Source organism: Hippoglossus stenolepis, chromosome 12 (assembly GCF_022539355.2).
Source record: "Hippoglossus stenolepis isolate QCI-W04-F060 chromosome 12, HSTE1.2, whole genome shotgun sequence".
In the NCBI taxonomy this organism is placed as follows: Eukaryota; Metazoa; Chordata; class Actinopteri; order Pleuronectiformes; family Pleuronectidae; genus Hippoglossus; species Hippoglossus stenolepis.
In genome coordinates this window covers 17,917,167-17,940,532 of record NC_061494.1, presented here as the reverse complement: position 1 = coordinate 17,940,532, position 23,366 = coordinate 17,917,167, and the positions used below count along the sequence as shown (strand labels likewise).

Here is a 23,366-nt window from a genome sequence, read left to right as displayed (position 1 = left end):
GTCTCAACATTTTTGGTAAGTTGGCCGGAGCTGTATTGGAAAGATTAACTTGAATTGCAGTATAGGAGAATCATGGTTGTATTATTAGAAGTCTGTGGCTTTTATTAAATAATATTTAACACTGTTTAGTAAATAAATGAAAAATATAGAACTTTTCAAGAGAACAGTGAAGGAAATGTATATAACTTATATTATAATCACAATAAAAACTACATTAAATAATTATGAATAATGATAAATACACTATAAGATATATATTATATATCAGAAGTCTGTAGCTTTTTAAAACAAATATTCAACACTGCAACTTATTAATAATTATTATAATTATTATCAAAGGATGAATGAAAAACAACGTTAAACTAGGGCTACGTTGTAGCACTAACGGGCCCGAGCACAGGCATTTTGAAGCCTGTTGCGGTTAGTGGATCAATGATCATTAAATATGTGATACAAGTCCGCAGCAATAACGCCTTATTAGTCCGACAAATTTGACGGGAACCAATAGGAAGACGGTTTTCATTGTGACGTAAGCACGTCTGCGCACGTACGGAAGTGTGTGACAGGCCGACGCGCCAAATTAACAAAGACAGAAACAAAACAAGAGCAGCTCATCGCCGAAGGAGAAGAAGAAATAGAAGCAGAAGAAGAAGAACTAGAAGCAGGAGAAGAAGAAATAGAAGCAGAAGAAGAAGAAATAGAAGCAGAAGAAGAAGTTGACAGAATCCAGCAGTGAACCCTCGTGTGGCAGCTCGAGAACAAACCGTTCACCCACCGGGAGAATCTTCCGGTTAACGTGCTCCGTGCGGTTCCAGGATGGGTTTACTCGAGCGGTGCCTGGAGCTGTTCAACACCTCCAGCCTGTACGAGGTGCTGGGCTCCGACAAGCAGGCGAGCGAGGCCGAGATCCGGAGGAGCTACTACAAAGTGTCGCTGCAGGTTCACCCGGACCGAGCCCCCGAAGACCCGCAGGCCACCGAGAAGTTCCAGGTGAGCCGCCGCCGCCGCGCCAGGTACACGCGTACTGGGTAGTGTGGAGTGTGTACCCAGTGTAACCAGGTTTTAAAGTACTACATTACAAGTACAGGTCCTGCAACACAAATCTTGAATATCTAAGTATTCTCTGTACCAAAGCTAATAGCTGCAACTAGTATTAATACTGCTTATGGTACTCACTAGTATTACACATATCCTAAGGGTCTGTGTGGTGATGGGATAATACAACAAGCAGCCATCTTTTATTCTTCTTTCCTTTTCTCTGTCTGTATTCGTGATAATGACATTTCTGGCCTTTTGATAGTAATTTCACTGAAACGTTTTTACAAGTTTAAGTATAAGTAGTATAAGGACTAAGTAACTATTCCTAGGGATGGATGTGTCATTGAAAAGTGCAGTACTTACCATTTGAAATATAGTGATATAAAGTAAGAAATACTCAGGTGCAGGTTCCTTAAACTTGTCCCTGAGCCCAGTACTTGAGTAAATGTACTTTTACTTACTCTCCACCCCACATAGTCTGCATTTGTGGAATTACATCGACCCTAAATGTGTCATCGCTGTTGCAGCAGATAATTACTTCAGTGTTTATTGTCCCATTAACCTACCATGTACTCTGTGGCTCTTTAACAGACGACAGTGACACATGCCCTCAGTTCATCAGTGTTGGCTGCAGATGTGTGTGGAACTGAGCCTCACCTGATTGTCTCCTCCCTCAGGTGCTGGGGAAGCTGTACGCTGTGCTGAGCGATAAGGAGCAGAGGGCTGTCTACGACGAGCAGGGGCTGGTGGACGAAGAGTCTGACGTCCTGAGTCAAGACCGCTGCTGGGAGGACTACTGGAGAGTGCTCTTCCCTAAGGTACTGCAGCCCAGCAGGGGGTTTCATTAATTAACATGACTCAACAGTGAGTCACGCACATCCCTTTGTCTCGTACGTGATGATGTGATGACGCCTGGAGCGAGTCACTCGTATTCCAGGAATTTTATGTTGCATGATATAGATTAAGTGGGGTTCAAGGTTAATGTGTCACTGCCATGTGAATTGTACTCTGGGATAATTGTGGATTAATGTAAACCTTGTGTTGCAGAGTCATGAAACAGCACATTGACATCATTTTATAGTGTTTTTAATTTCCCTTGACGACCAGCTCTTCCTCTGCGCCCGTTCCCCCAGATCACAGTGAATGACATCCTTGAATTCGAGAAGAAATATAAGGGCTCGGACGAGGAGCGGCAGGATTTGATCAAGCTGTACGTGCAGCACGAGGGAGAGATGAACGCCATCATGGCCTCGGCTCTGTGCTGCTCCCAGGAAGACGAGCCCAGGCTCTGCAGCATCATCCAGGCGGCCATCGAGAAGAAAGAGGTCACAGCGTTCCCAGCGTTTACTCAGGAGAGTGTCAAGAAGAAGAGGGCGCGTAGGAAGAGGGTGAGAAATATGTTGTGTGTGAATATCCACACAGCTCGGATATTTATTAGATCTTTTAATGTGACTGTTTTTACCCTTTTTCATTTGTATGATAGTATGATGTATTCAGAATATACGCATCTAGTATCTTGCTCAGTGATGTGACTGCATTTGTCCTTCCAGGCTGACAGAGAGCGAGAAGAAGCAGAGGAAGCGCAGAAAGAGTTGGGGCTCGGTGATGAGGAAGACAGTCTTGTGATGATGCTCAAGGTAACAACTGCACACGCGCATTTATGTAACTAATCTTTTTGGAGGCTTTTCCTCTCAGTAACCTTCTCCTTGTGTCTTATGTTTGCAGCAAAAACAGAAGTCCAGAGAACAGAATTTCAACAGTTTCCTGTCTGACCTGGAGACAAAGTACTCGAAAAAAAGTGGGAAATCTCCAAGAGGAGGGAGAGGGAAAAAGTGAAAAGCACACAAGCGCCGGTTTTAGCAGATTAATTCTCATAGAGTTCAGAAACACCTTTTGTGGATCAATTTGAGCATGTTGCCAATCTGCTTCCTCACTGCTCCCTCCTCTACACCTCATAACAATTTCCTGTGCAGCGTTTATTCAAATGTAAATCCTTTTTTTATTTCTCGTCATGTGTGTATTTTGTTGTCAATCTTCATAAACACAAATAAAGTTCATATTTATATAAATAACTTGTACAGAGCTTTTATTCTTTTGTACAAAATGGAGATAAACATACTGAAGAAAAACGTTTGTCACCTTTGTAGCATGGCTGTCGAATATATTATAATCCTAATAATGATGAAAACTACCATTTGTGCAGTAGCCCTGATGTTGTCTGACAAAACATCCCCACTTGGCTTTAATCAGGAGATAAGACACATTTACATCACACACAGTGTTTTGTACAGACATGATTACATTCTCTTAGTTATTTACAAACCGTTTGCTGTAACTTGTATTCCTACATTATCTTGAGGTGAAGCTGGGACGTTTCTCTCTGTGCTTTTCACTCCACCACATTCCTTCTGCTCTATGATTGGAGTTGAGCTGTAATTGAGAGAAAGGCAAACCGAAAAACTTTCAAGGTGGCTTCTTCTTTTGTTCTTTCCTGTGTGCAACCATATGCAATAAGAGGCTCTGGGTCCATATATATATTTTTTGTAATACAAGTTGAATGAAAATTATGTCCTTATAAAAGACACGGTACCAAACTCTCTGATGTTGCATCAGAGAGGGAAAAAGTGCTTTTTTTTTTTTTAATCCCCTCTGTCCCTGTTCTGATGGATGTGTTATTCCCTGCATAGTCACGTACCAGTACAACAACACACTGCAGAGGATAATATACAGTACATTCACATATATTTAGATGTATATACACAATCACATTGTACGAATGTCTGCACGTACAGCTCGTGTGCTGTAGGTGAAGATGGAGTTACTGTGGAGTCATTTGTGTTTGGCAGCCACATAAGCTGATTTGTGAAATACAAAAATAGGCCTCTGACAAAAACCTCACCAAAGCAGCATACTATGAAAAAAAAATATGCTACTTTAGTGAGACAAAAACATGTTTAGTGGGCACAGATGCTGTAAAGTGTGTCTCCGTGTTGTGCTGTATAAAGATGAATGGCTGAAGGTTCTGGAGGTCGGAGGCAAACTACAAGCCGGGTCTGCTGGCTCTGGATGAGATGCCTCCCCGGGTGTAAGACCGAGGTGGGACTGACAAAGGCACCAGTGGCGCTGTGGAGAAAAGGATAAAAGAAAGAAATCTCGAGTTAATTAACATCCTGAGCTCCAAATATTTTCCAGTAGGTAAATCTGACATGAAAAGCAGCAGCTGCAACCTCTCACATCCATAGTTTATCCAAGGCCCATCAGCAGCTTTTTATCTACTGACCTGGGACAGGGGCTTGTGGGTCTGGCTCCTCTTCGTCTTTGATGGGCGAGTGCCCCATGTGATGGTGGGAAAACGAGTCCAGGAAAGATGAGCTGCTGATGCCAAGACTGACGCCGGTCACGCCAATTCCAAGAGAATCTGTTGGAATGAAAAAATTAAATAAATTCATACGGGACGTACCACAAACTCTGTCTTACCCAGGTCGTACATATTGACAAGGCTGTGAACCTGCTGCAGTGAATCACATCCCTGTTCCAGCAGAATTTTTTATGAAAATATTTAACTGGAATTTATACCTGTGGCCACTGAGGCTCTGCCTGTCCGCCCCTGCCCGATGTTGTCCAACACTGTGAAGGAGCGACGGTACGGAGTGTCCGACTGTAAAGAATACCAAGGGTCGAACATACTGATTTTACAATTCATAACAGATTCATGCAGATTCTTTATATAACACAATTTTTACTCATTACTGCCTTCCTTGGGATGTTGTATCTAATGTTTATAGTTTGTTCATGTATTGGAGGATCTTACCCTGTATGTGTGAGTTGTGTTGGGGCGAGAGAACACGTCCAATAGGTGGTGACGATCCCTCGGCATTGAACTGCCAGCTTCATCATTTATAGCACTGTGTGCGCGGCTGGATGCGCCTTTCTGATGCTGGGCCGATGGAAACATTTGGAAAAATAGACAGATTTTATAAAGTTGGTCACAGGCGTTTTACTGCATTCATTTAGAAAGTAATGGGTCATTTATTGTCAGTACACTCATGTTTAAGTGGTATAATACCTGTGCAGGTTTGGACTGCAGCCCTGAGTGAGATGAATCTGGGTCTCCGGTGCTGATGGGGGGGAGGAGAGTGTTTCTGCTCAGAGGCAACAGTGGAGACGTCAGCCGGTCACTGGCTGTGGTTCTGTGGAAGAAGAGAAACTAAATTCAATATCATAAATTGATTTTCCTATTCCTAATCTATGGCGCTAACATTTATAATTATTTCTGAAAACGCGCATGAAAACCAAAGTTAGAATTTTACTTCTTGTGAGATACTTTTCAATAAAGAACAGATGTGACTGACAAGTTCATTACTCATTAATTACTTAGTTGTAAAAAAAAACTAATTCTTTTTAAGGATTTGTTTATCATGTGCTCATTCATTTTGCTGGTAAGAGTCAGATGTCATGATTATCACCAGTCTCATATCAGTCAGTGAAATAAGAAGAAAGATTCAGGATATGTTTATCTCAGCTTTGCAGCAAAAAGAAGCTACAAGTGGAAACAGCAAGAGGCTGAGGGTAAAAAATCCATCCACCAGCATCTTTAAAGCTTGTATTTATCATTATATATATCTTGTTTTTTAAAACTGCTGAGTAAAAATAAGAAGATGTAGTTTTATGTGGAATTTTGTGCTCGACTATTCCCTTGTGAAGTCGAGAGTTTTCCTATAATTGCCCGGAAACCTCAATAAAAAATAAAACCGCAAATGTTTTGACAGCCAAGTCTTTGATTTTCTCTTTTAACACATAAAAAACACATTTCCTAACTGTCTAACTGTATCTTACCATTAGAAGTTAAGATACAGTGGCCGCTGGATTTTTACAGATTTTACGTGATTATTTTTTCACCTGCAGTTCATGACAAGTTCATCTGTTGAGTTGGTATCACACAGGAAACTTCTGTCACCTCCCACCCCCACTAATATACCACACAGAGCCACGAGGCACTAGTTGAAAGGGAGTCTATTTTCAAAGTGATCTGTCTGCCTCTGCACGTCTTCAGAGAGTAAAAAGCGAGGCAGGAGTTTGGGTGGGGTTGGCAGGGTTCCTGTGGTGCTCAGACTCACAGACGTGTCCCACGGATGACCTCATCCATGGATCCCGCTGTGCAGGACTGACTCAGGCTGGGGACCAGCGGCAGGAGAGTTCGGGGGTGAGGGTTTCGGCGCCGAGCTGACTGCGCCGGGCGGGACAGCGAGGAAGAGCTCTGCTCCAGGTTTCGGCGAGGGCGAGGTTTGTTGGAGGGGATCACGCTGGAGCCTGGTCTGTGGGATGCCTGATCCTCTGCCTCCCTGTACAAGAAGGAGACAGTGGAACACAACTAATGAATGGTGCATTTCCTCCAGCTGCCAACTGGCCGCTTGCTCTGCCTAACAAGGTGCTCAGATCAGGGATGAAAACATGGCACGATGGAGCCTTTGTCCAAAATGCAATGTGTTCACCTGCACATGGAAACCAGTAACTGCAAGACAGCTATGCATGTTTTCCTTCCCATTCAAAGATTGAAGTCACATTTTAGGAATATACAATTATGTGGTGGCTGTGTCATTGTTTTTGCTTTTCTTGTTTGGTTTTGGCACCGGTGCTCGAAGAGTAAAATGTGTCCGTACTGGTTTCTATCCAGCGCACCCAGGTTCCTCTGCTGCAGGGGGATGCTGTGGATCACGATGAGGTCGTTCAGGTTGTGCTGGGTCGCCACTGCTCCAACTGGAACCCGTCCAGCCTGGGGAGTGGTGTGAGGTGAGGGGGAGAACACAATGACACAGAGGGAAGGGGGAATGCAAAAAGATGGAAATTACAGGAGATGTGGGACATAATAAAGGAGGAAAGACAGGTTGTATACATATAGTTTATCTTATGAAGGCCAGTGGCCGTGTGGTTAGTTTTTTCCATATGTGCAATATAGTAGTTTCCAAGAAATAGTTATTTATCATGCAACCAAAATACATTCACAACACTTAAAATGCAACAACTAATAAAAACAAAACATTCCCATTGTGACAGAAAAGGACGATCTGAAGAAAATCAAAGTAGTTCATGTTGAAGATAAGTTGCAGTTAATTCAAAGGATAAACGGTGGGGATGCTTTTGTGTTAATCAACAAGCACAAGCACATTTACTCTCGAGGTAAAAACAATGAGCCGCCATGGACGGCATGCACACAACACGCCACCATTTTGGCTCCAAGTGAGGTGGTTACATACAGCGGAAGGTCTTTTCTGCTTTTTGGTTTTCCGTCTGGACTTGTGCTTTGTGCCCCTTGACTTTGTGTTCTTTGAGGGGGGAAAAAAGGCATGACCAGAGAAAATGGATAAAGAAGAAGGGAAAGAAAGAAGGGAAAGATGGAGAAATAAAAACAAAGAGAAATAACAAAAATGAGTGAACAGAAAGGTAAATAGACACAGAACACATCGGCAAGGTGAAGAGAGTAAATATGGAAGGAAAGAAAACAGTGACAAGTTAATGAGCTGGATGCATTGAGCAGACGGAAAGAGCAACAGGCAGGAGAGAAAAACAGGCGAATATCAGGTGTGAACTGTGAAATATAAATATAAACTCCAAAGTCTGCAAAGTTCTCACTCACAGTTGGGGAAGCTGATGAAGTGCAGAGTGCACAAAACAGGTTTATAATCTGGATTAGACCTAAAGTCACTTTTGTACTCATCTGGACTGATGCTGCATTTAAAACTTTGTACCAACTTAGTTTTACGTTGTACCTGAGTTATTTTCTTTTCATGTAATATATTACAATATATTCATGTAATATATACAGTGAAGATACATTTTTAGAGTTAGCCCTTTACCCCAGTACCTGTCAGTCTCTCTCAGACCACTAACCTGGAACTGCAGTCCAGCTGTGAGTGGGGGCACCCTGCTCTGACCAAGCTTGGGCAGCATCGTGGGCAGCGTGGAGAGCAGCAGGAAGGGGTTCAGGGAGTCTTGCTGCACAGGGCTCAAGTTGCCGCAAATCTTCTCATCGTCTGCCAATCACACACGTACAGTCACGTATGAAACACTGTGCACAAGGACGGACATTTGTCGATGTCAAATGCAAGTAAAAGGGTAAAGAAAAGTTCTGTTCTACTTGAGGTGCAGCATTCCCAGTGGCGTTGAACGAGCTCTTTCATCCAGCCAACCAGCTGCCGCCACATGTCATCAAACAGCAGGTCGAGAACAGCTTGGTGGCGACACCGGTACGGCGAGACGGGGGGCAGAGAGTGATGCCTCCCCCCCGACTCTGAACTATCCTGCTCCCACTCGTCTTCCCTGTAAAAGACAGATATAAAAAAATCATTACAACTTAACTGGGCAACACATGGACCGCAGCTGAGGTTTAGAGTCAGATTCTGGAAAAAGACCAATGCTGTGCAGCGCGATGAAAGTGAGAAACTCACAAGTCCCTGCTATCAAAAGCCAGATATTCCTCCATCAGACCCTCCACTTCAATCACCCTCGGCTTGTACTGACTGCTGGAGCCACTGGGGGTGCCGGGAGCCACATCCAACTCGGCTGAGGAGGACGAGGTCAGCGGCGCTCTCCTGCCCTGCACGTTCAACCTTTCCACCAAGACAAGAGAACACATTAAGCACTTTAATAAAGACACAAGCCCCCACATGCTGCAATCAATACATAATGAAGAAGCGAGAATCCAACTTGAGTTCTCTGCAGGAGCCGCAGGTTCGGCCTGTTGCTGCACGTCTTCCCTGCGCTCTCTCCAGCTTTCACACCTAAATTCTGTCCAATCAATGAAGGCTTGATGCCCCAAGATATCTTACAAATCTCCGTTTCGAGTCATTACAAAGTGGTGCTGCCTTTTTACAACCATTAAAAGTGGCAGCCCTGGCATCTACATATCACAGCTGACTAACATTGACTTGGTCTCACAAACTGGACGAACAAGTCACAGAATCTAGGTCACAAAACCACAGAGTCGGCCAGGACTCCTTCATAATTGATGCACCAACACCAGTCATCTGGACAGCCAGCCAACAGCCACTCAAGATAGAGAAGCAGAATATTTCTTACTAATGTTTTTTTTTTAAATTAAAGCAGCAAACACTTGCTGAAACTGTTTCTAACACAAACTCTAGATGTTTGTTTTTTTATGTTGGCAGAGTTTTCCAATATCAATAGGTGACAGGAAATTAAATGTATTTAAGCGGTTCTCAGGCAATGAAATGCCAAATGTACTTGTTTCACATCAGTATCATGAATATAAATTAAAAATAATAATTGTGATAATGTATCTCCTTAAATCGAGGTTTGCACTCACAACCAAATTAGATTTTTAAACATAAACATAACTGTAGGTTTTGAAAATGAAGGGTAATGTTCTGTAGCTTGACTTTGTGACAGTGCAGACACAACTTACTCTGAACCACCCTTATCTTTCTCCTGTGACTTCACACTGCTCTCTTTGCCCGCTGATGGGCTGCTGCTGGAGGTGATGTCTTTCCCTGAAGTAGCGTACCACTGGAAGCCCTCATCACTGGGATACACCACCTGAGTCCCGAGGATCCTTAGTGACACAAATACAATGAATACATAAGTTAAATAATTATACTTTCATGCAAGAAAGGAATGTTAATTTTCAGGTTTGTCTCCACATTCAGCGTTGATCGCTCTATTGCCCTTTAGGGTTGGTAGGAAGCGGTGGATAATATACCGGAGATGTGGGAAACGTGTGGCCCACTGCTGGCATTCATCCTGCAGCCCCTGGAGTATCCCGCCGCCACTGCCTCTCCCCTCATACAGCTCTTTGTCGATCTCCTCAAACATTTGCAGCACTTGTCGTGACGCCGCCTTGTCGAACTCCTGTGGGACAGAAGAACAGAAAGACAGGAAGAGAAGCCAGTCATTCCTCTGTTCTCGTGTAGCAGCTCTACGACTGAGAGCTGCTGCTTTGCAGTCTGTTCATCAGTTACTGGCAACACGTCGCCATTCTTTTTTTACAATCCCATAGGAAGCCTTGATGTGCATAACAATTAGTTCCTGCAGCCCTGTGAGATGTGTGTGTGTGTGTGTGTGTGTGTGTGTGTGTGTGTGTGTGTGTGTGTGTGTGTGTGTGTGTGTGTGTGTGTGTGTGTGTGGTCAACCTGGATTGTTCATGTGCAACAGAAGAGAGACAGAGAGACAGAAGTGTGTTCGGAGTGAGTTAGAAGCTCGAGGACAACAAACTGAATAAATCATCGCGTCCTGGAAAAGTTTTTTTAAGACCAGCTGAGGTGAGAAAGCACAGCACGATAACAAACCATTACCCAGTGGAATCAGATCTCACATGTACAAAGAAGTGGCAGATGATGGGGAGACATGTGATTAAGTGACTGGTTGTATGCAGTTGAATGGTTTTCCACTGGTTTGCCAAAAGGTAGGTAAAGTAAATCAAATCTGACATTTCACTATGCATGTAAGTACATTTCTAGAATCTCTTTATCTTTTCTCTTCATGTTTCTTGTGTGACAGACAGACCCAGACTGACATCATTACTTCACATGAAGATCGTTTTCTCGGGAGCCGACTTACATCGTAGCCCCAGGAGAAGACAGAGCTCCTTTCTGTGGAAACACCAGTGCCTGTGGAGCTGTGGAAACCCGACCAGGACTGGTTTGAGTCTACGGAGAGGACGGTGGGACAGTCAGAGTGGCCTGAGGCAGCAGACGTCCCTGAGCTACACAGACAGACCAAGAAACCTGTGAGGTTCATGCACAGTTTGAGATTTAATGTTTTACCACTTTTCCTGAAGGGGACATAGATCACAACTTGTTTCCATCACTCCCACAACCACTTTAACAATTATATTCAAACATCTTGAATCTCTATGTCATGAAATAAACAAGGTTTCCTCTTGTTGTGTGGTTGAGGAAATCTCACTGTCGGTGGCTGCTGACATCATCACGTGCAAGGTTTCATTGTGGAAAAAAAGGTCAAATGTCAAAGTAACTGAGCCCATCTCATTATTTATTCTTTTAATTGCACATCTGAAGAAGGAAATGTGATATCAATTAATCCACTGCTTCTGAGTGTCTTATTTCACATATTGAGTTCCTTGAGAATCAGTTGTCCACACAACATGGTGTAACATGACAAAACATACAGGCACGAGAGAATGTGTGCGTAGCAGATAGACAGTTTGATTTGTGTCCCTGCACGACAGCCCGGAGGACAACCAGGACTCGGTTACCTGTTGTGAGTGGAAACTGCTTCCTGGAGGTCATGGAGGTAGCGCGGAGGGGTTTGGTTGTCGTCTGCTTCCTCTGGGAGAGGGTGGTGGTCGAGGCTGCTTCGAGACAACCCACGACTGCACAAGAGAGGGATCAGAAAAGTTAAATCAGAAAAGTGAAAGGGTGATAAAAGGGGACACCAGTTATGTATTTAATGTCAGGTCCTTGCTTATCATAATTTTGTATTGCTCTTTTTTTGCACATTATATCGTTTAAATACAAATAATGTATCAAAACAAGGAAATGTTCTTGACATCATCCTGTACTCTATGCCATAGAAGGTCTGTGTAAAACTCTCATGAACTAAATATTATCTTTGTACTGTCTTTCAACTGAGTGGGTTTCTGCAGGGTTAACACAGTTAAATTTAAGATGGTTTAATACATGTTCAAAACTGGATAATTCACAATTTTATAGCTTTTTCACAGCCATACTGTTAACAGGATGAGAGACATTAATGAAAACCAGTAAAGGTCTAGAATTATGTGCATGAATTTATGAACATTTATATCACATTTTCGCCAGTGCTTGCCAGCAGTACATAACAATAATTCTGATATATCATAAGACATTAAACATTACCTCAACAGGCAGTAGAAAGTGGACATATTCATTGACCAATTATAAAATAACTAATAAGGCCACAATAAACGACATAATGTGCAAATTGTGCTTCAAAAGGTCAGGTTTTCTTTTTTTCTTGTTTTAGTAGAGTCAAGAACAAAACTATGTAATGATCATCATTACTGTCTATGGCTGCTAAAAAACTATCTTTTGACCTTTGAAAATAAATGAAAATTCAAGGCCTTAGAGCCAAAATGTCTCATTATTTCTGTTTCTTCTGAGTGTAAGGACAGATTTTGGCTCCTGAGTGAAGGTTGTTGGTTTTAACTCTGCATTGTGACCAGACAATAACAAAAACACTTTACTAATCTGAGGCAGATCAGCTATGTGTTTACACTCCTCACTGCACTTGCACAATGCATCAGCATCGATTAAATCTTTGTCATGTTGTTATCGATGGAAATTGCGTTGTGATGATCATAGATATTGTTTTAGTGATGAACATGTCAGCCGCTGATCTTTGCTTCACCCGCCGCTCGTTAGCAAACGCAACTCGTTCATGTTTACTACTCACATCTCGAGTTTGTGCGACACGGGTCTTCTGTTGTATCGGGAAATCATCCTCCCTCCGTCGTCTCTGGTTCAAACTCTCACGCCCTCGTCTCTCCGCGTCGCCTCCGCTTCCAGGGAACACTTCGCAGGGCGGGTAGACATCTCGCTGCAGGGGGAAAGCTGGACGGGGGCTCGGGCTACTGATGCTAATGCTAACGCTGCTGCAGCTAATGTGAGCAGGAAGTTACGTTTTACAAATACGCGAGCTAACGTTTAACAGATAAAACGTCCAACAAGGCACGAACGCGACTCCTGGTAAATGTCGCTCCTCTGCATTAGCATCTCCTGTGCTCCGTAAATGTCATGTCGCCTTACATTCACGTAATGAGTGTGAGATGTAGCTAGCTACCGTCCCCGTTCCTTTGCTAACGGTTAGCACCACCAACAACAATAACCCGGCTGTCATGGATACGCAGCTTCACCCTCGCACGGACTCATGGGAAATAGAGTTTTTGGGGTGACCGCCGGCTACCGTTAGACGGATATTGAGTCACAGGCACTGTCACTACAACTCCCAGAAACCACTGCGACAACGTGATTACGTCCCTGAAAAGTGTCCGCTCCTCGTCGATGGACTACATATAAAAAGCCTGTTATTTGATAAATTGTTTATTTGTAATTAAATTCTAAGTATTTATTTTTTGCCGTAAACCTGTTATAATGGAGGTTATTTTACATTTGGTTAAAATAGTCTAGGAACTATTGTTTTCCTGGTTGATGGAGGGAGGTCGAGCAGAATTCGCAGACGGACCGAAACAGTGATAACAGGCGTGATAGAAACGTACGGAGCTAATAGAAAAGTTTCGCTCTTTTTCTCGCTTTGACATTTCACATCACATTTTAAAACAAGACAAGGTAAGCGGGGGTAACTATATAATATATTATGTTGATAATATACTTAATATAAATGGCTAAATATCGACTTCACTAATACTTAACTAAGTCTGGAGATATACAAACATATAGCACGATGCCGACTGTACTTATATAAAGGTGTTTGTGTGTTTTCCTTCTGCAGGTTTCTCTGTGCAATGGACGTCATGCAGAGGAGACGGATTCACGAGGACACGGTTCAGTACAAACTGTTCCTGATCCCAACAGACGCGTCATCGTCTCAGCAAACAGCGGAACGTCTCCCACATCTCCTGGACGAGATCCTGGCAAAGGTCGCCCCTCTCGTGATCCAGCACATCTGGCAGCATCAGCCCTTCAACCTCAAGTGTCACCCCGAGAAAGGTAACGTCCTGTCAACACCACAGAGATCCCAGTGATTTCAATGTTAGTGGTGCAGTTCTTGGTAAAGTTTCCCTCAGATAAGAGTGATGAATGTATTGTTTTCATTGACAGGTGATGAACCTGCTCACATCAGAGGCAGCACTCAGTTTGGGGACAATGTGGAGGACGAGTGGTTTATCGTTTACCTCCTGCAGCACATCACGGAGAACTTCCCACAGCTTGCAGCCAGGTGGGATAGAAAGTGCCATGAGTTTGTATATTTGTGAAAAAATGCTGCATTTCAGTGTTTAAACGTAGATCGTGTTCAGAGGTTTGACTGTCATGTGCTTCTCTCTCATCTCGTGATTGTGTGTTTGTGCAGAGTCGAGGACAACGATGGGGAGTTTCTTCTGATTGAAGCTGCAGATTATCTTCCCAAGTGGCTGAATCCTGACACCAGTGAACTCCGGGTGAGATGATCGGATGAGATGGTCTTAAACATATTTTATTTAAAGATAGATTTATCGGTTAATATGACCACACAAGAGAAATTGTGTTGTGTTAGCCCTTTAGGCTCGAATCACATATTACTGTTTACATCATATTTACTTCAGACTGTCTCTCAAAGTATAAAATAAATTAGGCTGGAATGTCCTTTAGTAAGTGTAAAACGTTTTTGCAGGTCTTCCTCTATAAGGGAGAATTGCACATCCTTCCCTGCCCGACCAAATCCAGTCCAGTGGGCATCTCGAGGGATGTGGTGCCCAGTGTGGAACAAGCTCTGACGTTGCTCTCCACGCACACAGGCGCCTGTCGAGCTAGTCCGAAGATTTGTTCAGCCCTGAGGAAACGACTAGAGGGGTTAGAGGATGTCTTTTCATGATAAAAATCGAATAGATCAAGTCAATGTCAGTGACACGTTTATATGCTTTCTGCTAGTGACGCTATTGAACAGTTCATATGGAATAGAATATTGAAAAGAATAAAAGTTACAGTCCTTGACACAGCTTCCTGTGATCACATTAGCTCTGTATTTTAAAAGCAAAATGTCAGATTTTTTGTCTTGTGAGTATTATATGTAAGAGGAACATTTGTATCTGACTGGTATCAGGAAATAACGTGAATGTAGGAAAGATAAAAATGCATATCTATCTTTACTTTCCACTTAGGTACCCAGAGAAGGTTAAGACAAGTCTCCACCGCGCCCACTGCTTCATACCCGCAGGTATTGCCGAGGTGCTGGCACAGCGGCCAGACCTAGTCGCCCCGGCAGTGTCAGCGTTCTACCTGCGGGATCCAGTAGATCTGCAGGCGTGTCGGAGCTTCAAGACCTTTCCTCCTGGTACAAGAGTCTTGGCATCGGTAAACACAACTAAAGATTCATGACTACTGTGGTGTAGGCAAAGACAAGAGGCTCGACTCCTTTAAAGAGACTATTTTTATTTCAAAAGTATTGTTTCTGTGATCTGTATGTTTCAGCTTTTGTGAAATGTCTTAAAAACCTTAGTGCGAACCAAAACCTTGTTCTTCTGTCTTTATCCTCAGGTGACATTCACCCGTTGCCTTTATGCTCAGCTGCAGCAGCAAGAGTTCACCCCAGACCGAAGGAGCAGCTTCACGCTGCCTCTTCGCTCTCATCCCCAGTACAAAGCGCATGTGCTTGGCATGAAACTGGTGAGCCACCACTAGTGTATACTGTTCATTCTGATCTGTCTTTTAGGCAAATACAATTAAGAGTTTTAAGTCTCGTTATTGATATTTAATCTCCGTCTCTATCTGTGTGTGACCCTGTCCCCAGGCACATGGCTTTGAGATCCTGTGCTCAAAGTGCAGGCTGCCGTCCTCAGAGCCTGATGCCCCCGTCAGTTGTAACCCTCAGTGGAAAAGCTTCATGGATAGTCTGAAGAGGAACGGCTACTTCCAGGTTGGTCTGTTTTGAATATAAGGTTTAACATAAAACAAATTGTTGAAGATGCTTTACTCTCAGAAATGTTCTACTGTAGAAAGTTGTAGAAGTTTTTAATGTCATTGTTGTCAAACACAGGGAGAACTGGAAGGCTCGAGCCATAGCAGAGAACTGACACGATCTGCAGAAAACTTCTTCAAACAGTCAGTCGCCTCAACATCGAAGTGAGGACAGCATGTGTGGATGCAGCTGTGAGCACTGTGTGATTGTTTATGCCTGTAACATCCAATTGTGTGTGTGACTGAATGCCGATATTGTGTGTGTTGCCAGTGCTTTGTCCCCGGGTGAGGAGGTTCTCCGTCTTCTGCAAAGCTGCAATTCCTTCGACTTGGAGGAGCTGAGGAAACAAGAGTCACAGCTCCCCCAAGAGGACAGTAAGTGAAAATGTACCTTTACTATGAAACTGCAGAAATAAAGCATCAACATGTCTGAAGTTATATATGATGTAATTATTCCTGTATCATACATTATAACTGATATTGTTTTTGTATTTTAGATATTGTACATACATCGGTTTGATATCTGGAAATTGCAGTTTGCCCTTGTAATGATTTTGGAGACAGTTTTATTTATACCTAGAGCGTCTCTGTGGAAATGTGAATTTTACATTCTATAAAGTATGTATTTCAAGGTTTATTTGACTTTGCTTGAATAGTAAACATTACCTTTTCTCTGTCGCTGCCACCTGGGAGTTTCTGCTTCCTGCCAATTCCTTCAGTTTCTGTCCTTCTCGAGCCTTATCTCTTTCAACCGTTTCCCATAATAATTTTTTCTTTGTGTCTATCTCCAGGTGACAGCTGGCTTGATATCACAGCTCAGGATTTGGAGCGTTTGTTGCAGGAGAGGAGCGGGGGGAGGGCTGATGTTGGCAGCCAGAACTCAAGCTCCGCCGAACAGACACAGCCCGTCACGGGTGCAAAGGAGAAGAGAAAAGAGACAGAGGACGACAAGGAGGAAGAGGAGGCCAATTACAGCCTGGTAGCTGTCAGTCAGGGGATGAAGAACTTCCTCAGCGCCATGTCATCGCATGAGGGAGCTGAACTTCCCTGGTGAGACAGACTGGCTCTCTGTCCATTAGACCTAATTGATTTTGATAATATCTAATTAAGATCATTGAAGGCTCATTGATTAAAATAGTTTAAGATCCAGCTCATTCATTTAGATTTACATTCCCTCTCTCAGTTCAGTTGTCATATTAGTTTTCTTTATATATTCCAGGAGCGGCTCAGCTCATCCTTTCAGTTTTGAGCCTGACTCGATGGCCAACGCTCTGGACAGACTGCTCGGTACGTGAATGTTATGAACAGTAAAAAAATAACTCGCAGACACTTAACACATCTTCACCTCTTTAACCAAATCTGTCATTTCAACTTTATAGGGAGTAAAGAAGAAGAGCTAGATTCAGACGATCTAGATGATGATGATGATGATGATGATGATGATGACGAAGAGGGAGAAGAAGAAAAAGAGGAGGGGTCATCTGGTCACAGTGAGAGAAATGGAACAGAAACGTTGGACAGTCTGAGAGGATACATGGACCAAATGGATACGGAGCTGATGAGCACTAATATTGGAAAAAGCTTCAATCCAAAAGTAAGATTTCAAACTTTGAATATCACGTTCCTCCCTCTGCTCTGCCTCAACATATTCGTTTTCAAAGAACATGCACTAAAAATACGTTAAATAAAGTATCGTATTGAATGTACTTAAAAAACTTTATGTTTAACTGTACTTGTCCTGCAGGATTACGCCAATGCAGACGTGGACAGTGGCTCGCCTCATCTCTCTGCCACAGGAGTGGAAGAGACAGAGGAGGAGATCCAGCCTCTTGACGTGGACTTAAACCTGATATCAAACCTGCTGGAGTCCCTCAGCTGCCAGGAGGGTCTGGCTGGACCAGCCGCCAACCTGCTGCAGAGCCTGGGCCTGCACCTACCACCCAACTCTGATTCCTCATAACAAAGAAGAATCTTATGGTTGAGGAAGTATAAGATTAAAAAGTATCCACCACCAGCCAGGGGCAGCGTCTCAAACTGTCAACAGAGTGACTTTTGTAACTTCTGTAGCATTCATCCATGTAAAAGTTGCCATGTAGAGTTTTCACTGTGTCCAAATGTGGTTTTGTTTACATTCATTCATCGTGTTCTTTAAGACGAGCGGAGACAAAGAAGACATTTATACATTCATCTATTCTAAATGTTTTGAAACCTGCATTGTTTGCCGTTTACAGGTAATAATAAATTGCACAAGTACAAAAAGGCAAGAAGCTCAGAAAATGTGCGGAAGATACATTTAATTTAATGGGAAAAAAATACATGTCACACATCAAAACATTTCATTAATGCACATTTCAGATTGATGACCCCATCAGTTTTCTGTGATGGGGTCCTATTTGTGGCAGTGTGTAAAGAAATGCGTTTATCTTCATTTTTGGTTGCACTGAACAAACAGATGTGTTGCCATGAATCTGTAGAACAAGTTGTTATTGTTATTTTTTTTCAGTGAGACAGTCTTGTGATCTAAAAGCTCAGTAAATCCATGTTTTTTGGATGGTAACTAAAGGTGAAATGATAATGTACAATTTTCTACAGTGGATATTCATGCTGCTAATGTTGAAATACATGTACTGATGGTGTTTTTAACTGCACTTACAAACTTAAGTTAGAAACGGAATAAATATTTTTGCAAGTAAATTTATTTTAGTTTTATTTCAGTTCTTTTATGTAAACAGATTCTGTTTCACCATCCCTCAACATTTAATATGATAAAATATTTACTTTTGTTTTTAAATATAATACATATACACTACACATTTGGAAAAAGCTGAATATTAATAGCTAATTGTTAAATGTAGTTTCTGATAATAACCTACAAACAGACATTTAACTCCCTCCTCATCGTGGCCACTTATCATCTGACAGATCTCAGCTGTCACATTCATTTAAGGTCAACCTCCTCTGGTTAAATATTCATTCAGTCAAGGATTTTAGCTTAAATAAAACCATCCAGTAAATGTTATGAACTGGGTTCAACTGTCCGTGTCCAGTACAAATAAACTGGAACTCACTGTTTTCCCTTCTCACCTGTCTTCCAAGGACAACTTCCACAAAGCTGCGGTTGAAAATTAATTTGGTGAAACAAAGGAACTTCAATCTCTCAGTTACTGTTCAGTATTCTGACAACAGCATCCGTCTGTGATAAAGAACTCCTTTTTCATTATTTATGTATCATCCACAATTATGGTCAGTTTTTCATAAATATACATTAGAAACCAAATGTTTTTTTTGTGATATTTTGGTGTCACCTTCTCTAAATTCTTTGTCACATTACATTCACAGTCTGTTAATCGTTCATGTGGTTTAGTCGTGGGATGATTCGGTACACGGTGTCCTGTCCTGTACAGAAATTACTTTTCCAGAATTAAGAAGAAGGCTAACTGGTCTCAACACTTTTAGACCCAAGGATAAATCAATAGCTTATTATGTGGTGTTTTCTCATGCTGGTTACAATTACTCATTCTGCATTTTATCTTAGCTGAAAATATGCACATGCCTGAGTAGCACAGGTCATGAGTGTAGTGGCCCTGAGGGTCCAAACACAGCAGCAGTACTGACATTGAACTGTCATTCAGACTTGGGTTCTGTCCAATAACAAACAAGACAAGTTGCCCCTCCCCTTGTGTTATCTGAATTGTCCTTCTGGGTTTAGTGGAATGTCCCCAGGGCCACTACATGGACGTATAAATGTATAAAGTTAAAAAAGCAACTTTTTTACTCCATAGATTAAAAAAATAAAAAAAACACTGTTGGCAGTGATGTGAATGTGTTTCACTGGTTCAGTCCTTTAAAGTGAAACTACAGAAGAAGGAACGGCTGCACCACCTGCCGTGCTGAGTGGAGCAGTGCAGCAGAAAGCGGCGAGACACATAGAGCCGAGATACTGACGAGGAAGTTCAGTACCATCCCCAGCAGGAGGATGGCGAGCAGGTATCCATGGAAGAGCAAACTGTGCCAGCTGCCCCGACTCAGAACCTGCCAGGGCCTGTCTGGGTGCAGCAGCCACAGGAGGCCCAGCACCCAGCTCTGGTTCACCAGCTGGGCGTAGTAGATGTCAAAAATGGACGCTTGGGCATCAGGGGAGTGGGGGTGCTCAGCTTCAGACACTTTGGCCAGCCAGGTCAGAGAGAGACCGTGGAGGATTAAAGCCAGAGGTGCATACATGTATTCCAGAGGATCAACAACTGAGAGACCTTTGGACACTGCAGAGAGAGAGAGAGAGAGAGAGAGAGAGAGAGAGAGAGAGAGAGAGAGAGAGAGAGAGAGAGAGAGTGGAGATTGATTAGAGGTTCATTTGTTCTGAGATTCATCGATTTCACCTCAAAACATCCTGTGAATATTTACCTGTGGCGACGAGAGAAGTCCCAGTCAGGATGGAGATCAGAACAGAGATGTGGAGAGAGGGCAGAGATGTCAGCTTCAGTGCAAAACTAAAGCCGACAGTTATCAGGGGCATCAGGGGCAGAGTGGTGGGGAAGAGGCCGGAATACGCACTGTTGGCTTGGGCCCACGTAGCCAGCACGGCGTGGATGCTGCTACAGATAGCTGGCACCAACACCCTCTCACCCAGAGACCTGGAGTAATGCTTCAGAGGCACCAGACCCAGGACGTGGAGGAGATTTAAGACTGACAAGGAGATCAGAACCTGGAGAGGATTTCATAATGTCATTATAAAGCATTACAGTGCACACACCACTGTATACAGATGCTCAAATAGAAAGTTCTGACGGTGTGCAGAGTCACAGATTTTAAATTCATGACATACTTGTAGATGATACAAACCAATAATTGCCTCTAAATCTAAACTGCAAATATGCAAAATATTCTATAGCTTCTCCTTCTCACCTTTTGCTTTTGTTGGACATAAAAAGCAATTTGAAAAATATTTATTTTCAATCTGAGAAACTGAAAAACCCGATTGATTCCTAATGGAAATAATGGTTGGCTGCAGCTTTCATCTTTGTCATTACACAGTTTTACTGTATGTAAAACCCTCAATTATCATTTTTAGACGCGACCTTGTGAAGCTAAATACAAATAAACATCTTCTCTATTATAATCAAGGCATGCTCTAAATTTAAAAAAGTAAAAAAAATTAAAAAATGAAGAAAAAAAAGAAAAACTGAAATTTGAAATTAAAAAAAAAGTCAAACCGCCATCTCACTCTATGCTGAGACAAGCTAGCGGGAGCAGCAACGATGGCGAGCTAGATGTGGTTTTTACCCCCCAAACTAAAGAAAACAAATTATATATATAAAGGTTTTTTTATTGTGAAATATTTGCAGGAGCGGAAAGATGCACGGCTTCATACTGTGTAGTACTGGTATTTATTTGAGTACAAGGGACTTCTTTCATACAAGGCAATAATCATATTTGTGGCCATATTCAAATCAAAGCCTATATGTAAAAACATTGTGCTGCAGTAGCAGCTCCTCTGCAGAACATGATGTGGAACTGAGAAGCTACATATTTTGCATTGTAAATATGAATTGATATTCATTTGAATATTATCATTGAATAGAAAAAGTTGCACAACTGCCTCTCTTTGTGTATATTTATTTCTTGTACATTCAGCCTTTAACAGAAATTGCAAAAAATAATAAATATGACCCTCCTAAGTGGGTATTTTGGAAGATATCAGGGTGGTAGCTGTCGGCTTACGTTTGGAATTAAAAAGTGATCTTGGGCTCGAAAAGGTTGGTGACCACTGTTCTAGACTCACACATTATTACTAATATTAACTGTTATCACCACTGTTTTTTATCAGTATCTTTACAAAAATGTGCCGACTGTATGGGTGACCTTTTTAAATATATTATATAAATATAATAATAATAATTTCCCATTTTGCCTGTTGTCAGAGATAATAAATTCAGTCCTTCAGTCAGATGTCAACAAAACAGCAGGTAAACCACAGTGTGCAATGTTGTCACACTTAGTAGAAAGTAAAGCATTTCATTTGTGATTGCTTTATTTTGATAAAAGATTTAGATTTATTGTCAATAGAGAGTCATCAGGGAGCAGCCGGTTACCAACCTGGCCAAAGCACAGAGCCACGGCGTAGGGGTAATGGTACTGAGGGATGAAGATGCCGGCCACAAAGTTTCGGAGTCTGTCAGCCAGGCCATATATCACCAGGACCACCAGGCAGAGGGCGGGAACCAGGGGCCTCAGTGCATGATTAGATGAGAGACTCCTCGCTGCTGAGGCACAACGTCCTCGCCTCCAACTCCTTGAACTGCACAGGGAACCGAGACGAATCGTACAATACATGAAATTCAAGTTTGTAAGTCTTTCCACCAGAATAACAGAAAAGGCCCATTTTTGCTGAGCTTAAAGCTCATTGGTTGCTGAATTGTTTGGTTGACAACCTCTTGAAAAGTTAATTATTTGCTGTGATGAATCTATTTGGTTTTATAAATATTTGTTTTTTCTCATTTCAGTGGTTCACAGAGCAACAAAGATTATATATAAAATATAAAAGCCAGTAAGTTTACCTTATATAAGACATGCTGTCATTCTGTGCAGATCTTCCTGTTGATCAATGTGGAAATCAACATGTCAAGAACAACAGAAATTCAACCAGCAGCTGAGACAACATCCTCACCACTGTTGCTTTGGCCTGTGTCATTTACCAGTTAAATATTAACCCTAACCTTTGCTTTATTTCATTCTGTTTTATTTATGATTGAGGCTGCAAAGCTTCGAGCCAAATTTCTTGTGCTGAATCAAACTAAGTGAACGAGTCGAATCTACATTCTTGAGATAATATCAGCAGAAAAGTCATATTACAGTACATATATCATTGGAGGTACAGCTGATATAACTGCATGCTTAAAAGGTTTAACGGTTAAAAATGGTTAATTTAGTTTTTTTGTTAACATTGAGAAATCACAAGAATTTAAACTCACCATCAGGATTTCCTCACAAAGTCATATTTCATCTTCATATTCCAGTCATCACTTCTGAGTGGCTGTGGCTGCCGTCCTGTCACCACCTACAAATAACAGCACAGTTGCTATATGAATTCATGCACCTTCTCCCTCTCACTCTGCTGAACTGGCTCCTGCTCTCTGCGTCGCGGGCATTCACCTCATGTGTTTCCACACTTCGCTCCCATGGACTTTGGTCCCGGTCTGTTTGTTTTCCCACAATCAGACAATTAGACAATCAGAAGACTCGTGAAAGTCATCTCCTCTGAACACACACAGAGATAGAGCAGACATCTGTGGAATCTATCAAGGTTTGCTGACACATTTTATTACACCAGACGAGTGAATCTGAGACTCTTTCAGCCTAATGAGAGGAATTCTATCCATCTATCTATCTATCCATCTATCTATCTATCTATCTATCTATCTATCTATCTATCTATCTATCTATCTATCTATCTATCTATCTATCTATCTATCTATCTATCTATCTATCTATCTATCTATCTATCTATCTATCTATCTATCTATCTATCTATCTATCTATCTATCTATCTATCCATCTATCTATCTATCTATCTATCTATCTATCTATCTATCTATCTATCTATCTATCTATCTATCTATCTATCTATCTATCTATCTTATATTGATTATAGATTTCTAACCCTATTGATGAAGCTTACCTCTTCCTGAGGAGTGAGTAAATCCT

At 42.1% G+C, this 23,366-nt stretch overlaps 4 protein-coding genes across 5 annotated transcripts; 2 read left to right on the top strand and 2 right to left on the bottom strand.

The window, feature by feature from the left end:
• Positions 1 to 530: 530 nt before the first annotated feature.
• Positions 531 to 3,107, top strand: dnajc9 (DnaJ (Hsp40) homolog, subfamily C, member 9). Its single transcript, XM_035172908.2, has 5 exons — positions 531 to 990; positions 1,716 to 1,856; positions 2,172 to 2,426; positions 2,589 to 2,675; positions 2,764 to 3,107. Exons 1-5 carry the CDS (start codon positions 817 to 819, stop codon positions 2,872 to 2,874), a joined length of 768 nt encoding a protein of 255 aa, XP_035028799.1. The 5' UTR covers positions 531 to 816; the 3' UTR covers positions 2,875 to 3,107.
• On the bottom strand, positions 3,108 to 12,929 carry fam149b1 (family with sequence similarity 149 member B1). 2 transcript variants are annotated; one of them, XM_035172901.2, is made up of 16 exons: positions 12,448 to 12,929; positions 11,270 to 11,386; positions 10,612 to 10,756; positions 9,755 to 9,903; positions 9,461 to 9,607; positions 8,484 to 8,645; positions 8,174 to 8,355; positions 7,927 to 8,069; positions 7,293 to 7,361; positions 6,699 to 6,811; positions 6,156 to 6,380; positions 5,105 to 5,228; positions 4,850 to 4,975; positions 4,615 to 4,696; positions 4,319 to 4,456; positions 3,108 to 4,161 (listed from the first exon to the last, which is right to left on the bottom strand). In XM_035172901.2, the coding sequence occupies exons 1-16, from the start codon at positions 12,492 to 12,494 to the stop codon at positions 4,079 to 4,081; spliced, it is 2,052 nt and encodes a 683-aa protein (XP_035028792.2). In that variant the 5' UTR covers positions 12,495 to 12,929; the 3' UTR covers positions 3,108 to 4,078. The 2 variants fall into 2 exon arrangements, with proteins under 2 accessions (XP_035028792.2, XP_035028793.2); XM_035172902.2 differs by lacking the exon at positions 7,293 to 7,361.
• A 127-nt stretch (positions 12,930 to 13,056) lies between these two features.
• ecd (ecdysoneless homolog (Drosophila)) lies at positions 13,057 to 18,363 on the top strand. Its single transcript, XM_035172903.2, has 14 exons — positions 13,057 to 13,340; positions 13,504 to 13,721; positions 13,833 to 13,950; positions 14,083 to 14,170; positions 14,383 to 14,561; positions 14,870 to 15,062; positions 15,246 to 15,374; positions 15,499 to 15,624; positions 15,745 to 15,830; positions 15,937 to 16,040; positions 16,457 to 16,715; positions 16,885 to 16,952; positions 17,045 to 17,259; positions 17,410 to 18,363. Exons 2-14 carry the CDS (start codon positions 13,517 to 13,519, stop codon positions 17,623 to 17,625), a joined length of 1,986 nt encoding a protein of 661 aa, XP_035028794.2. The 5' UTR covers positions 13,057 to 13,340; positions 13,504 to 13,516; the 3' UTR covers positions 17,626 to 18,363.
• Positions 17,940 to 22,761, bottom strand: si:ch211-248a14.8. The gene is made up of 5 exons (XM_035172904.2): positions 22,634 to 22,761; positions 22,220 to 22,256; positions 21,759 to 21,960; positions 20,067 to 20,367; positions 17,940 to 19,924 (listed from the first exon to the last, which is right to left on the bottom strand). Exons 2-5 carry the CDS (start codon positions 22,231 to 22,233, stop codon positions 19,521 to 19,523), a joined length of 921 nt encoding a protein of 306 aa, XP_035028795.1. The 5' UTR covers positions 22,234 to 22,256; positions 22,634 to 22,761; the 3' UTR covers positions 17,940 to 19,520.
• Positions 22,762 to 23,366: the final 605 nt, after the last annotated feature.